Source organism: Bufo gargarizans, chromosome 3 (genome assembly GCF_014858855.1).
Source record: "Bufo gargarizans isolate SCDJY-AF-19 chromosome 3, ASM1485885v1, whole genome shotgun sequence".
Taxonomy (NCBI): Eukaryota; Metazoa; Chordata; class Amphibia; order Anura; family Bufonidae; genus Bufo; species Bufo gargarizans.
In genome coordinates this window covers 27,914,141-27,930,222 of record NC_058082.1, presented here as the reverse complement: position 1 = coordinate 27,930,222, position 16,082 = coordinate 27,914,141, and the positions used below count along the sequence as shown (strand labels likewise).

At 43.3% G+C, this 16,082-nt stretch overlaps 1 protein-coding gene across 1 annotated transcript in view; it reads right to left on the bottom strand.

Moving 5' to 3' along the window:
* Positions 1 to 558: 558 nt before the first annotated feature.
* The window catches only part of GPR83 (G protein-coupled receptor 83), a 52,738-nt gene continuing 37,214 nt past the window's right edge, over positions 559 to 16,082 (bottom strand). Inside the window, exon 4 of the mRNA XM_044288331.1 lies at positions 559 to 1,183. Within this exon, the coding sequence (XP_044144266.1) occupies positions 559 to 1,183 (625 nt within the window). The remainder of the gene's footprint in view (positions 1,184 to 16,082) is intronic.

The following is a 16,082-nucleotide window of genomic DNA, read 5'->3' as shown; positions in this document are numbered from 1 at the left end:
AAAGCCTATTGTTGCAGGGTATTGTAGAAAACATCAATGGCTTTGGCATGATCTTTGGAGAATGATCTATGGAAATCACAATATGATCTATGACGAACCATTGTCACCACATCACTATATTTATAAATGGTCTGCCTTCACTCCATTGTCTTAATTTTAATGACTTTCTTTCATTTGCACGAGACATTGTACAAAAGATGATTTAGCAGCAAAATAATGAAATCACAAAGTACACTAAGCAGATGCTCCCCTCACAATCTGATTACATAGACTGTAGCAGCAGAACTGTTTTCCCTCTCATTATGGATAGCACAAAGCTCACACCAATCTTGCTAAAGGTTAGATCCCAGAGCATTAAGCCTTTGTGCAGCAACGGTTGCGCAGCATTTCTTCCCTTGTCAAGGTCTTCTTCTTCTTTTACCCCTAGACATTCAGTAAAACATACATTTGAATAAAATATCATCCTCATAATTTCTTGAGCACCAGTGAGCAAACTGAAGGATCCACTAAGAGTTTTAGCTGGTCTACTCTCGACCTTTGCTGATTTCAAGTAAAAGATTAGCCAACAGACACGATAGGCTCCACAGCCGAGATATCAGTCTTCCCAGACTGGATATTAGAAGATGATGGGAGGGCATGTGACACTAATGACCTCTTGAAGCTTCGGCTTTCAGGCCAGGCCACTCTATAAGAAGGGACGTTGGAGGGAAGTAGGTCTTCCTGAGGTCCAGGCTGCTTCTTGCAAATGTTGAGCAAGGCCTTTAGTTCCGATCTGAAATTGTCATTAAGCCAACAGTATATAAATGGGTTGTAGCAGGTACTGCTCATGGCAAACCAGTGGAACGCAAAGTAAACGGCATTGTTAGTACGAATGATTTGACTTGAGAGGAGGACGACATAACAGTTCAAAGGGAACCAGCAGACAGCGAAGAGGACAACCACAAGCATCAACATCTTGATGGTCTTCTTTTTCTTTCGACGGAGGGCAAAATACTGCTCGGTGGTGACATCTCCGATGGCATTGCGGAGCCACAACTTCTTTGCTACGGTTGTGTAGGCAACAGAGATGATCAGTAATGGTAAGACATAGAGTAAAATGAATGTGGCCAGGTCCAGATACTTCCAGAAGAGGTCAGAAGGTTCCGGAAAGTCAGGGAGACATAAACTTCTGATAGTTTCCTCACTAGAAATAAAAAAGAATAGTAAATGCAGATTTTTGGAACCAGAGTATTTATATTTGTACAGGGCTTACAGGAACCTATCATTAGGGCTATTTTGTACAATGTAAAACGCACGTCGGGGCGTGGTGGTGGTCTGACCTGATACGGGACTGCACACTTTGGTTGGTATTATCAATTGCTCTTTTCTTTATATACATCTTTATTATACTATATTCTCTTGAGTATATTTAGCATATTTCATATACGGATACTTTCACAGCTACACCGTTATGCTTTGTTTCTAATAACATCCTATTATTTTGCAATTGCACTTTATGTCTATTCCATTGTCTGGCCACCACGACTGTGTTGTTTTTAATCTTTTTAACCAGTTTGTGTATGCCAATCATGTTTGTTAATATATGTTTAATAAAATGTAATGGTATAATCATGTTAATGGTGTGACTACTTGGTGATTCATTATTTAACTACATATACTTCTATTGGTTTCTGCAGTCTATTATGTACAGATGTAGTAGAGTTAATACTCATGCTTTATGAGATGTGTTATCTAAACTAAATGTGTTAAGCAAACACCTTCAATTGCTTTTCAATGGCTTTTGCTTCAAGATAACACGATGAGTTAAGAAATTTGAGTTAACAGTTTAAGTGATAACTCTGCTACATCTGTATATGGGTTAAAGTTACTCTACATGGGGAAGTAGGTTTGGTGTTAAAACCGATTTTAGACTAATTCAGGGTACCCTGGGGGGTGGAAGATATTGGATGGGTTAATGCAATCAGCCTAGTGTAGTGTAGTAGCCAGTTTTTTCTTCCCTGGTGGTCCAGGGTAATAACAGGGTTAATGCCATATTCCTTGGTGTTTTTCAACATTCCTAAGCTAAGTACTTCCCTTCCTGTCCTTGACTGATTATACAGATCAGTGCCGGGCATGGACCATTGAGGGAACTGTGAGACTACTTACAATTTTCCTATGGTTGAGTATGGTGCTTTATGGGCCCTCTGCCCCCCTGACCCCAGATGTGCACAATATTCATGGTACTGTCCATCTCTCTTAAGTAGTAAAACACAAAACCTTACTTCATTCTTAAAATATACCGTGCCTTGAAAAAGTATTCATACCGCTTAAACTTTTCCACTTTTTTCACATTATACCCACAAACCTAAATGCATTTTATTAGGATTTTAAGAAATAAACCAACACAAAGTAGCAAGTACTGTATGTGTAACATGAAAAGAAAATGATACATTTTCAATAAATAAAAATCTGGAAAGTGTGGCGTGCATTTGTATTCAGCCTCCCTGAGTCAATACTTTGTAAGACCATCTTTCACTGAAATTACAGCTGCAAGAATTTGGGGGTATAAAAAAAATCACCAAACGGTCTCAATTAAACGGTACACTCCCGAAATTTAAATTAATCACAACAGAAAGGAGTGCAAAAACACACCATCATCAATAGATAATAAAATGTAATATTTATTAATATCAATATTAAAATTTAAATCCACAATACATACTTGTGAACAAGCAGGGACAAAACACAGTAGCACACCACCTTGCTAATAACCTCTAGACTATGACAATTTAGCAGCAAGAAAAAAATAAATAATTGACCTTCAAAAGATGTAAGTGACGTATCCCATAAAGGGTAAGGATGGTCATATTAATATAAAGTGCGTATACATTGGCAAGTATGCCAGAAAGTGGCCTGTGCGTAACAAGTATAGCAAAATAACTGACAAGTTTACTTGCTATATTATACATGTAGCATAAATGGCAACATACCAATGGAACAAGAGATGGAAACTGGGTGGTGGCGCTCCTCTAGAGGCTGAAAATTTTGCCCATTCTTCTTTGCAAAATAGTTCAAGCTCAGTCAGATTGGATGGAGAACGCCTGTGAACATCAGTTTTCAAGTCCTGCCACAGATTCTCAATGAGATGTCTGGACTTTGACTGGGCCATTCTAACCAGGGCCGTGTTTAATATTTATTGGACCCTGGGCGAGAGGGAGAACACAAGTGCCGCTGACGCATTTATGGGTCCATACTTTATTAACTAAGTAGCAGGACATGTAGGGCATACATGGGGGATGTCCCTGCACTTACTATTATTTCTGGGCGCCGCTCCGTTGTTCCACTGTGGCCCCCGCGCTGTATGCTAAGTAACAGCATCGGATCACCAGGGAGGAGACATCAGCTTTTCTCCCTAGGCGTTCCTTCTCCCTGGGTGTAGCGCTGTGCAATCACAGCGCAGAACGTCACAGCCAGGAAGAAGGTGAGTTTTTTTTCTCCCTGGCTGTGATGTTCTGCTCTGCGATTGGCCAGCGCTACAGCCAGGCAGCAGGAACACCCACAGAGAAAAGCTGATGTCTCCTCCCTGGTGTTCCGATGTTGTTACTTAGCATACAGCGCGGGAGAATGTAACGGGGGCAACTGAGCGGCGCCCAGAAATAATAGTAAGTGCAGGGACATCCATCATGTATGCCCTACATGTCCTGCTACTTAGTTAATAAAGTATGGACCCATGAAAGGTCCTTCAGTGGCCAGCAGGGCTCAAGAGGCAGTTGCCTTGGGCCCCCCCCAAGAGGAACTGGGCCTGGGGCAGCTGCCCCTTTTGGCCCATGTTAAAGACGGCCCTGTATGGACCCATGAAAGGTCCTCCAGTGGCCAGCGGGGCTCAAGAGGCAGTTGCCTTGGGCCCCCCAGGAGCAACTGGGCCCGGGGGCAGCTGCCCCTTTTGCCCCATGTTAAAGACGGCCCTGATTCTGACACATGCTTTGATCTAAACCATTCCAGTGTAGCTCTGGCTGTACGTTTAGGGTCATCGTCCTGCTGGAAGGTGAACAGCCTCCCCAGTCTCGTCTTGCAGCCTCTACCATGTTTTCCTCCAGGATTGCCCTGTATTTAGCTAAATCCATCTTCCCATCAACTCTGACCAGCTTCCCTGTCTCTGCTGAAGAAAAGCATCCCCAGAACATGATGCTGCCACCACCATGTTTCATGGAGGGGATGGTGTGTTCAGGGTGATTAGTGTTAGTTTTACTCCATACGTAATTTTTTGCATTGAGGCCAAAAAGTTAAACTTTGGTCTTATGTGACCAGAGCACCTTCTTGCACATGCTTGCTGTGTCACCTGCAAACGGGGAGTCTTATGGCTTGCTTTCAAAAATGGCTTTCTTCTTGTCACTCTTTCACAAAAGCCAGATTTGTGGAGTAAATGACTAATAGTTCTCCTGTGGAAAGTTTCTCCTACCTGAGCTGTTGATCTCTGCAGCTCCTCCAGAGTGACGATGGGCCTCTTGGCTGTTTCACTAATTAGTGCTCTCCTTGCCTGGGCTATCAGTTTAGGTGGACGGCCATGTCTTGGTAGGCTTGCAGTTATGCCATACTCTTTCCATTTTCAGATAATGGATTGAACAGTGCTCCATGAGATTTTCAGGGATTGGGATACTTCGAGATACTTTTTTTAATAACCTAACCCTGCTTTACAATTCTTCACAACTTTTTTCCTGACCTGTCTGGTGTGTTCCTTGGTTTTCATGATGCTGTTTGATCATTAATGTTCTCTAACAAACCTCTTAGGCCTTCACAGAACAGCTGTAGGTATACTAAGAATAAATAACACACAGGTGGATTCTATTTCCTAATTATCTGACTTCTGAAGGCTGTTGGTCACACCAGATTTTATTTAGGGGTATCAGAGTACAGGGGGTTGAATCAGTGGCGGATTACAATAGGGACGTTCGGGTCGGCAGCCCCGGGCCCAGCACCGACCCGTCGCCGATCATGGCCATAGGCTTCAGGCCTAGTAGGCCTCAGGCCTATGCGGTAGTGAAATCCCGACGCAGGCGTGCGTGATGACGTCATCGTGCGCCTGTGCCGGGATGCAGCACTGCCTCATCCCGTCTTTCTCTGCGAGCAAGCGCCTGGCCCTGGACATAGGTGAGTATTTAGCTTTTCATTATTTTTTTCATGTGCCTACTTTGGGGGACAAACAGTAGGACATATTAAGAGACATCGAGTACATGGGGGGATGTGGGGGCTGTGGGGGCAAATTATTATGGAAGGGAATACTATGTGGGGGCAAATTATTATGGGAGGGACTACTATGTAGGGGAAAATTACTATATGGGGCAGTGTGGGGGCAAATTACTATATGAGGCAGTGTGGGGGAAAATGAATGTGTGGGAGCAAATTATTATGGGAGGGACTACTATGTGGGGGCAAATTACTATATGGGGCTGTGTGGGGCCAAATTATTATGGGAAGGACTACTATGTGGGGGCAAATTACTATATGGGGCAGTGTGGGAGCAATTTATTATGGGAAGGACTACTATGTGGGGGCAAATTACTATGTGGGGACAATGTGGGGTAATTGCTATGTGGGGACAGTGTTGGGTAATTTCTATGTGGGGACAGTGTGGGGGAAATTGCTATGTGGGGACAGTGTGGGGAAATTGCTATGTGGGGACAGTGTGGGGTAATTTCTATGTGGGGACAGTGTGGGGTAATTGCTATGTGGGGACAGTGTGGGGGAAACTATTGTGTGGGGGCAGTGTGGGGAAATTGCTATGTGAGGACAGTGTGGGGTAATTTCTATGTGGAGACAGTGTGGGGTAATTGCTATGTGGGGACAGTGTGGGGGAAATTGCTATGTGGAGACAGTGTGGGGTAATTGCTATGTGGGGACAGTGTTAGGTAATTGCTATGTGGGGACAGTGTGGGTCATTTCTATGTGGGGACAGTGTGGTGGAAATTACTATGTGGGGGCAGTGTGGGGTAATTGCTATGTGGGGACAGTGTGGGGGAAATTGCTATGTGGGGACAGTGTGGGGTAATTGCTATGTGGGGACAGTGTGAGGTAATTGGTATGTGGGGACAGTGTGGGGTAATTGCTATGTGGGGACAGTGTGGGGTAATTGCTATGTGGGGACAGTGTGGGGTAATTTCTATGTGGGGACAGTGTGGGGTAATTGCTATGTGGGGACAGTGTTGGGTAATTTCTATGTGGGGACAGTGTGGGTAATTTCTATGTGGGGACAGTGTGGGGTAATTGCTATGTGGGGACAGTGTGGGGGAAACTATTGTGTGGGGGCAGTGTGGGGAAATTGCTATGTGAGGACAGTGTGGGGTAATTTCTATGTGGAGACAGTGTGGGGTAATTGCTATGTGGGGACAGTGTGGGGGAAATTGCTATGTGGAGACAGTGTGGGGTAATTGCTATGTGGGGACAGTGTTAGGTAATTGCTATGTGGGGACAGTGTGGGTCATTTCTATGTGGGGACAGTGTGGTGGAAATTACTATGTGGGGGCAGTGTGGGGTAATTGCTATGTGGGGACAGTGTGGGGGTAATTGCTATGTGGGGACAGTGTGGGGTAATTGCTATGTGGGGACAGTGTGAGGTAATTGGTATGTGGGGACAGTGTGGGGTAATTGCTATGTGGGGACAGTGTGGGGTAATTGCTATGTGGGGACAGTGTGGGGTAATTTCTATGTGGGGACAGTGTGGGGTAATTGCTATGTGGGGACAGTGTTGGGTAATTTCTATGTGGGGACAGTGTGGGTAATTTCTATTTGGGAGGCACTGTAGGGGCAATTCTATTATTTTTGGGGACACTATACAGGGATTATTGCCTGGAGCACAATAGAGGGTAGCATTATTACTCAGGGCACCCTAGGAGACATTATAGCTGCTGTGGACACTATAGGGACATTTGGGGTAATTTATCAAACTGGTGTAAACTAGAACTAGCTTAGTTGCCCATAGCAGCCAATCAGATTCCACCTTTCATATTTGACAGCTCTTTTGGAAATCCAGTTCTACTTTGCACCAGTTTGATAAATGACTTAAATTATGTCTATTAGGGTCACTATTTTTTCAGCAGTATAGTACCTTGGACATTGGGGAGCACAACAGGCACAGTATTGGGAGTGGCAGCAGGATGACACTGTGGGGACACCAGGATGAGGAGGCTGATGGAAAAATTTTGAAATCTAACGTGTCTGTGTTACAAACTGTAGAGACGAGATGTAGCTGAAAGAATTTGCCATGGTGGTCTGGGTCAAATGGAGGAGAAGAGGAAAGAGAAGATCTACAGGACAGGAGATGTCACTGGATGCAAGAGGTATGTGGTGCTGTATTTTCCTCCAAGTCTTTTTTATTATAATTATACAGTACAGACCAAAAGTTTGGACACACCTTCTCATTCAAAGAGTTTTCTTTATATGAAAATTCTAGATTCACACTGAAGGCATCAAAACTATAAATTAACACATGTTTTTCTTGCCATAATACAAATTCTAAAAGTCTATTCAGTAGGACTATCAGCTGTGTATCCACCTGACTTCTCCACAACGCAACTGATGGACCCAACCCCATTTATAAGGCAAGAAATCCCACTTATTAAACCTGGCAGGGCACACCTGTGAAGTGAAAACCATTTCAGGTGACTACCTCTTGAAGCTCATCAAGAGAATGCCAAGAGTGTGCAAAGCAGTAATCAAAGCAAAAGGTGGCTACTTTGAAGTACCTAGAATATTACATATTTTCAGTTGTTTCACACTTTTTTGTTATGTATATAATTCCACATGTGTTAATTCATAGTTTTGTTGACTTCAGTGCGAAGCTACAATTTTCATAGTTATGAAAATAAAGAAAACTCTTTGAATGAGAAGGTGTGTCAAAACTTTTGGTCTGTACTGTATGTATTTTAAATTTGGCAACCAAGTTTAGGACCCAATTTGGGGTATTTTTTTTTGTCTGAAGATGTCATATGGCCTAGGAAGAGACTGTGGCGCTAATGAAGCACCACAGCCTCTTCATACAAAAAAAAAACTAAACTAAAATGGAGGGAGGGGCCCAAGTTTGGTAGACAGCCCCGGGCCTTTCATGCACTTAATCTGCCCCTGGGCTGAATACAAATGCACACCACACTGTTCAGATTTTGCTACTTTGTGTTGATCTATAATATAAAATCCCAATAAAATACAATTTTGTTTGTGGGTGTACCGTGAAAAAATATAGAAAAGTTCAAGGGGTATGAATATTTTTTCAAGGCACTGTAGAGAAAGAAAGTAGTGATGGCAAGGTACAAGGAGTGCCTCCGTTCATAAGATGAGAAACTTTTCAAATATTAACCTAATATATATAAGACGCACCTAGGTTTTAGAGGAGGGCAATAAGAAAAAAAAAATTGTACCAAAAGGTGTGCTTTTGGTGGGTTTTGAACTAATGGTGGTCTGTGGATGAAACTATTATGGGGGATCTGTGGATAACACTGTTATGGGGGATCTGTGGATAACACTGTTATGGGGATCTGTGGATGACACTGTTATGGGGGATCTGTGGTTAACACTGTTATGGTGGATCTGTGGATGGCACTGTTATGAGGATATGTGGATGGCATTGTTATGGGGATCTGTGTATGCCACTGTTATGGGGGATCTGTGGATGGCACTGTTATGGGGATCTGTGTATGCCACTGTTATGGGGGATCGGTGTATGCCACTGTTATGGGGGATCTGTGTATGCCACTGTTATGGGGGATCTGTGTATGCCACTGTTATGGGGGATCTGTGTATGCCACTGTTATGGGGGATCTGTGTATGCCACTGTTATGGGGGATATGTGGATGACACTGTTATGGGGGAATCTGTGGATGACACTGCTATGGGGGGAATCTGTGGATGACACTGCTATGGGGGGAATCTGTGGATGACACTGCTATGGGGGGAATCTGTGGATGACACTGCTATGGGGGGAATCTGTGGATGACACATATATAACATCTAGTACGGTACTCACTTGAAACATCTGTAGGCAGGCTGGGCGGGCGGCAGCAGCATTACGTCATTCACTACGTAACGTGCCTGCTCTTCCAACTTTATAAATGAAGCAGGCGGAGCAGGAGCGTGACGTAGTGAATGAAGTTACGCTGCCGCCGTCCCCCCGGCCTGCCTACAGGAATTTTAAGTGAGTACCATACTAGATGGATTTCTCTATGCTGCAGAGGATTACTATAGTTTAAAACAGCGCCCATGCCTACACGTTACCTATTAATACTACAGTGAGCGGGGTCCGGTGTAATAGAATACAGTGACTGCACCGGGCCCCGCTGCCATTACAACACCAGATGCCGACCTCCAACCCTCCTCCGTCCCTGCTGATACACCGCCGGCGTGGACCTTTCAGATCAGGTCATCAAGCCATACAACGCCATGCGCAAAACAAAAGTATGGTACAAGAAGTTGGCTGTCCATTTGACCCAAGTTGCTCTGTACAATGCCTTTGTGCTCTACAAATATGCTGCAATTCCTTTCTGCAATTTCAAGAAAGTTATAAAATCCCTGATGTTTACTGACTAGGAAGCAGGTCACAGTGCATCTGGCAGTGATGTCTGTGGGATAATTCTTGGCCAGCATTTACCCACAGATATTCCCCCCACTGAAAAAAACGGACACCCGCAAAACGTGGAATTAGAAAGGACACAATCCACCAATGCGAAACATGCCCCACCAAACCAGGTCTGTGCATTAAGGAGTGTTTTAAAATGTATCATACTTCTTTGGATTTTTATTTTCTACTCTATATATTCCCCTCATCCCACACATACTGGCCATTATTTTTTTTTATTTAACTGACCAGCACCATAGCTAACAAATTATAATATTATTGCAACCCCAAAAGCAAACCCACAGATATTCCCACAATACTCAGTATATTGTCGGCAACTGGAAAAGTACTAGAGGGTGGGTCTCTTTCACCTTGGTTGCATAGCTGGTTTAGAGTAATGAATATATGTAGGAGAGAATATTTGCCTCAGCATTTTTTTCTGAGGTTTTGATAAGCTTTTTTGGGCCTATATTTTATGGAATGGTGGATAGGTTGGTAGTGGGACCTGCCATTCCCCCTCCCCCCCAGTGCGGGATTTCCAGCTCACTATAAATTCTTACAAGACCCCTAGTTGAATGTCATGAAGGATGTCACCTCAGAAACCAAAAATTTTCACTATACCCCTGGATGAATTCTTTGAATGAGTAGTCTCCAAAATGGGGTCACTTAAAGCTGATTTCTTTTTTGGGTTCACCTCAAAAACTCAAAAACAGCATTTTTCCAGCAAAATCTGCCCTCCAAAATCCTAATAGCTCTGCTTCCCTTCGAAGCCTTGTTGTGTGCCCATACAGCAGTCTATGACCACATATAGGGTATTATCATATTCAGGATAAAATGTGTAACAAACTACGGGGTGCATTTTGTCTTTGAATTCCTTGTGAAACAGCAAAATATGGGGCTAAAGCTACATTTAATTTCAAAAATGTATTTTTTTATTTTATTGCTTAGTGTTGACAATTTCTGTGAAAAACCTGTAGGGGGCAAAAACAGTCACTGCACCCCTAGATAAATTCCTTGAGGTGTGTAGTTTTCAAAATGGGGTCACTTTTGGGGGGTTTTCACTGTTCAGGTACCTCTGCAAATGTTACATGGTGTCCCAAAAGCATTCCAGCAAAATTTGCCCTCCAAAATCATAATAATCCTCCTTCCTTTCCAATCCTTGTGTGCTCATAAAGCAATTAATTACCACATATGGGGTATTGCCGTATTCAGGAGAAAATGTGTAACAAGCCACTGGGTGCATTGTGTCTTTGAATTCCTTGTAAAACAGCAAATTATGGGGATAAACCTACATTTTATTGCAAAAAATGTAATTTTTTTATTTTACATATTTTTTAATTTTTACGGATTACGGTTTTCTGTGAAACACCTGTGGGGCCAAAACAATCACTGCATGCCTAAATAAATTCCTTGAGGGGTGTAGTTTCCAAAATGGGGTCAATTTTGGGGGATTTCCACTGTTCAGGTACCTCCTGGTCTCTGTAAATATGACATGGAGTCCCAAAAGCATTCCAGCAAATTCTGCACTCCAAAAACCACATGGCCCTCCTTTCATTCTGAACCCTACCATGTTCCCATGAAGAGATTTATGACCACCTAAACTGACCACGTAAACTGCAGAATTAGGGTAAGGAACATTGAGTTGTTTTTTTTTTTGCTGTTAACCCTTGCTGTGTTACAGGAAAAATAGGTTAAATTGGAAAATCTGCACAAAAAAGTGAAATTTTAAAATTTCCCCTCCATTTTGCTTAAATTTTTGTGTAACACCTAGAGGGTTTACAAAGTTTTTTAAATCAGTTTTGAATAATTTGAGGGGTACACTTTTCTAAAATTGGGCAATTTATGGGTGGTTTCTACTATGTAAGCCGCACAAAGTGACTTCATAACTGAACTGGTTCTTAAAAAAGTGTTTTTGGGAAATTTTCTTAAAAATTTAAAAATTTTGCAAAACCTGATTGGCGAATGTATCCCTTTTGTCTTTTTCCTACAGATCCTGATTCTCTTTCCCCTGATGATTATTCATGTAAGAATATGAAACATGCATGTCGGGACTCGGGAATAGAGTAGCGAAAATATAGGGCTGTTGGTCAGGGACAGGTTCCAGACGGGGTCACCCTTATGAACAAAATTTAGGCTAGGGCTACACTTAACCACAGGGTCAAAAACAGGGGCGAACAGTGATCCTAAATAACCCCGACACTGAAAGGCGATTACAAGTCCACAAGGGGAGCTGACTCGTATCTATCTGGACCTTAGTTGCCACATCGAGGGACCTGTCGTCAGTGTGGTAGGACTACGGTATATGTTTAAAAGTGCCGCTGTGCACGATAAGTTCCCATTTCACTAATTGTTGTTTTTCCATTTATATTTATTTTGATTTATCTAAGGGCTACATATTTTAGATACTAGAATAACAGATATATTTTAAGTTTCACAATTGATCACCCTTATAATATTTGCCTGTGGATACATTGGTGATCTACAACTACAAGAATACAAATAACATGTATAAGTATTAAGCATAGCGTAGAAAGTACTATAACATTACATTAACGCTGAAGCACATGGCAAAGTGGCTGTCTGTATATTACATTGCATGTCTAGGCATGTCTTCTGGGCAGAACATATAATGTCCCCTATAAGACCCCCAGTGGTTACTGTCTAATGCCCCCTATAGTGCCCCTTTAGTTATAGTGCTTCGCTGTAGTGCCCCAGTAGTTTAATGCCCTCCTGTGGTGCCGCCAATAGGTATAATACCCTCCTGTTGTGCCCTAGCAGTAAGAAGGCTCTATAGGAATAATGCCCTCCTGCAGTGCCCCAGTACTAATAATGTCCTTCTGTGGTGCCCCCAAAAGGTTTAATATCCTTATGTAGTGCACCAGTAGTAATAAGGCCCTTCTGTGGTTCCCCCAATAGGCATAATACTTTCCTGTAGTGTCCCGGTAGTAATAAGGCCCTCCTGTGGTACCCCAAATAGGTATAATATCCTCCTGTAGTGCCCCAGCAGTAATAAGGCTTTTCTGTGGTGCCCGTATAGGTATAATGTCCTTCTGTTGTGCCCCAGAAGGTATAATGTCCTCCTGTAGTGTCCTAGTAGTAATAAGTCCCTCCTGTTGTGCCCCCAATAGGTATAATACCCTCCTGTAGTGTCCCGGTAGTAATAAGGCCCTCCTGTGGTGCCCCAAATAGGTATAATATCCTCCTGTAGTGCCCCAGTAGTAATACGTCTCTCCTGTTCTGCCACCAATAGGTATAATATCCTCCTATAGTGCCCAAGTAGTTATAAGGCCCTCCTGTAGTTCCCCCTATAGTTATAATACCCTCCTATAGTGCCCCAGAAGGTATAATGCCCCCTGTAGTTCCAGCAATACTTATAGTGCCCCCCAACAGTTATAATGGCCCCCACATAGTACCTCCATGTAAAATGACCTCTTCAGTGTCCCCAGTACTTGCAAAGGCCCCTGTAGTTATAACCAATCTCCCAGTGGCTCCAGCAGGTATAATGCCAACATTTAGTGCCCATAGCAGATCACAAAGCCCCTACTGTGGACAAGATATAAAAAAATACTCACCTGACTTCCCACTGCCGGAGGTCCAAGTTGCAGGCTTCTGGATTCAGATGGGCATGTTGAAGTCACTGCGCCGTCTGTGTCTTGGCGCAGGCATGCGCGATGACATCATCACCCTGCCTGAGACCCGGAACAGGCATTTGCACGGCCAACCTCCCGCAATGTTCTACAAGCAAGCGGCCATAGTAATTCAACTGTATCGCCGTCCTTAGGTCAGCGAGGCAGTTGTTTAGCTACCAGCCGTAACATTGTGGGCCTTGGACAAAACATCAGGGGCTCAAGCCCCAAATGTTTTGACCTAGCGACGCCCCAGGGCTCAACCTTGGGTGCTTTTTTAAGATACCTGAAGGTGCCTCATTCATCTGTACAAACATATATACGCAAGTACAAACAAGATGGGAATGTCCAGCCATCATACCGCTCAGGAAGAAGACGGGTTCTGTGTCCCAGAGATCAACGTGCTTTGGTCCGACATGTGCAACCCAAGAACAAAAGCAAAAGACCTTGTGAAGATGATGGTGGAAGCTAGTAAGATTGTGTCAATATCCACAGTGAAACCAGTTCTGTATCAACATGGGCTGAAGGCCACTCTGCCAGGAAGAAGCCATTACTCCAAAAGAAACATAAAAAGCCAGATTAATATTTGCAAATGCACACAGGGACAAAGACCTACATTTTTGGAGACGTGTCCTGTGCTCTGAAGAAACTAAAATTTAAATTTTTGGCCATAATTGGAAGCCTAAGAACACCATCCCAACTGTAAAACACGGGGGTGGCAGCATCATGTTGTGGGGTGGTTCTGCTGCAGGAGGGACTGGTGCACGTCACAAAATAGATGGCGTCATGAGGAAAGAAGATTATGTTGAAATACTGAAACAACATCTCAAGATATCAGCCAGGAAGTTAAAGCTTGGCCGGAAATGGGTCTTCCAAATGGACAATGACCTGAAGCATACTGCCAAACTGGTTACAAAGTGGCTTAAGGCCTCATGCACACGACCGTTGTGTGCATCCGTGGCCGTTGTGCCGTTTTCCGTTTTTTTTCGCGGACCCATTGACTTTCAATGGGTCCGTGGAAAAATCTGAAAATGCACCGTTTGGCAGCCGCATCCGTGATCCGTTTTTCTTGCCCGTGAAAAAAATATGACCTGTCCTATTTTTTTCACGGCCAACGGTTCACGGACCCATTCAAGCCAATGGGTCCGTGAAAAAACACGGATGCACACAAGATTGTCATCCGTGTCCGTGATCCGTGTCCGTGATCCGTGTCCGTTTTTTCCTATCATTTCAATGGCAAACTTGACTTAGATTTTTTTTTCATTTTTCATGTCCGTGGATCCTCCAAAAAAAAAGGAAGACCCACGGACAAAAAAACGGTCACGGATCACGGAACAACGGACCCCGTTTTTGCGGACCTTAAAAAAAAACGGTTGTTAGGATAACAAAGTCAATGTTTTGGAGCCGCCATCACAAAGCCCTGATCTCAATCCTATTGAAAATGTATGCGCAAAGCTGAAAAGGCAGGTGCGAGCAACAAACATGGCTCAGTTACACCAGTTTTGTCAGGATGAATGGGCCCAAATTCCGACCAACTATTGTGAGAAGCTTGTGGAAGGATATCCACAAAACGTTTGACCCAAGTCATACAGTTTAAGGGCAATGCTACCAAATATTAATGGAATTTCTGTAAACTTTTGACTTTGCAGAAAGTAATAGAAATGCCTTAAAACATTCTCTCTCTCTCTCATTATTCTAGCATTTGGCAAATAATAATAATGATGGTAATCCTAATTAACCAAAAACAGGAAAGGTTTATTCTGATTTCATGTCAGAAAAAAACTTGAGAAAAACCTGCATATGTGTCTTTTTATATAGTGTATGTAAACTTCGGGTTTCAACTGTATTTTCATCACATATCAAATATATTTAACACTGGAGAGGTCACAAATATAGGACATGGGTTGAACTAGAGTTAAATCAGGAGCTGAGCAAAGGTGGACCTCGGGGGCTTTTGCCCCTTCTGCTGGGTGGCAAGTGTACTAAGATGGCCATTGTATTAAAGGTTGTCTGTCACCAGGAGATTCACTGATAGACCAGGCATGATGTCCTGTAGGTCTAGCATAGCAGAATGTAATGATACCTTTCATATAGTGATCCGTTGCTTCATTCTATATGCCTGGTACCAGCAACCTCTGGCACTGCAGGTGTTCTGAAACTACAACTCCCAGAAGGCCCCATTCACTTTTATAGGAGTTAGAAGAACAGCCAAGCATGTTTGCATGCTGGAAGTTGTAGTTTCACAGCAGCTGGAGTTCCAAAAGTTGCTGAGGGTGGGCCCAAGCCCTCTTTGCACCTTTGCTCCTCCTGCTTCCTCTGCCAGCCTCTCCCCCTCCTTCCTGATTGACAGGCGAGATAACTATGCTGGAGCCTGGCCCTGTCAATCAACAGGAAGAGGGAGGAGCCAGCAGGAAGCATAAGGAGCAAGAGTGCACAGAGTGACCTAGGTCCGCCCTCGGTGCACTTAACTGTTCATTTGCAAATGGATTAAAAATACTATTTCTCCAGAATGAAGCATCGGATCGCTAAGTGAAAGGGATAATTACATTCAGCTGTGCGAGCCCTACAAGGCATTGTACCTGGTGTCATAAAGAATATCCTGGTGACAGATTCATTTTAAGATACAGGACTAAGAAATAAAATGTCTATTTTCCCCCAGGAGAAGTCGTACTTTAAAAGCAGTATCCAGGGGCCACAGCTACAAGGGTGAGGCAGGTATCTCTGTACAGTCAATGCAGTATATCATGTATAATGCAAGTCAAGGATGATAAGAATTTTTTTATAGTTTTCTAGAATCTCGCAGTCTATTAATCATGTTGCCTCTATTGTGCCCTGCGCCATAAATGTAAACTCTATATCGGTCTCTGCCTTAATGA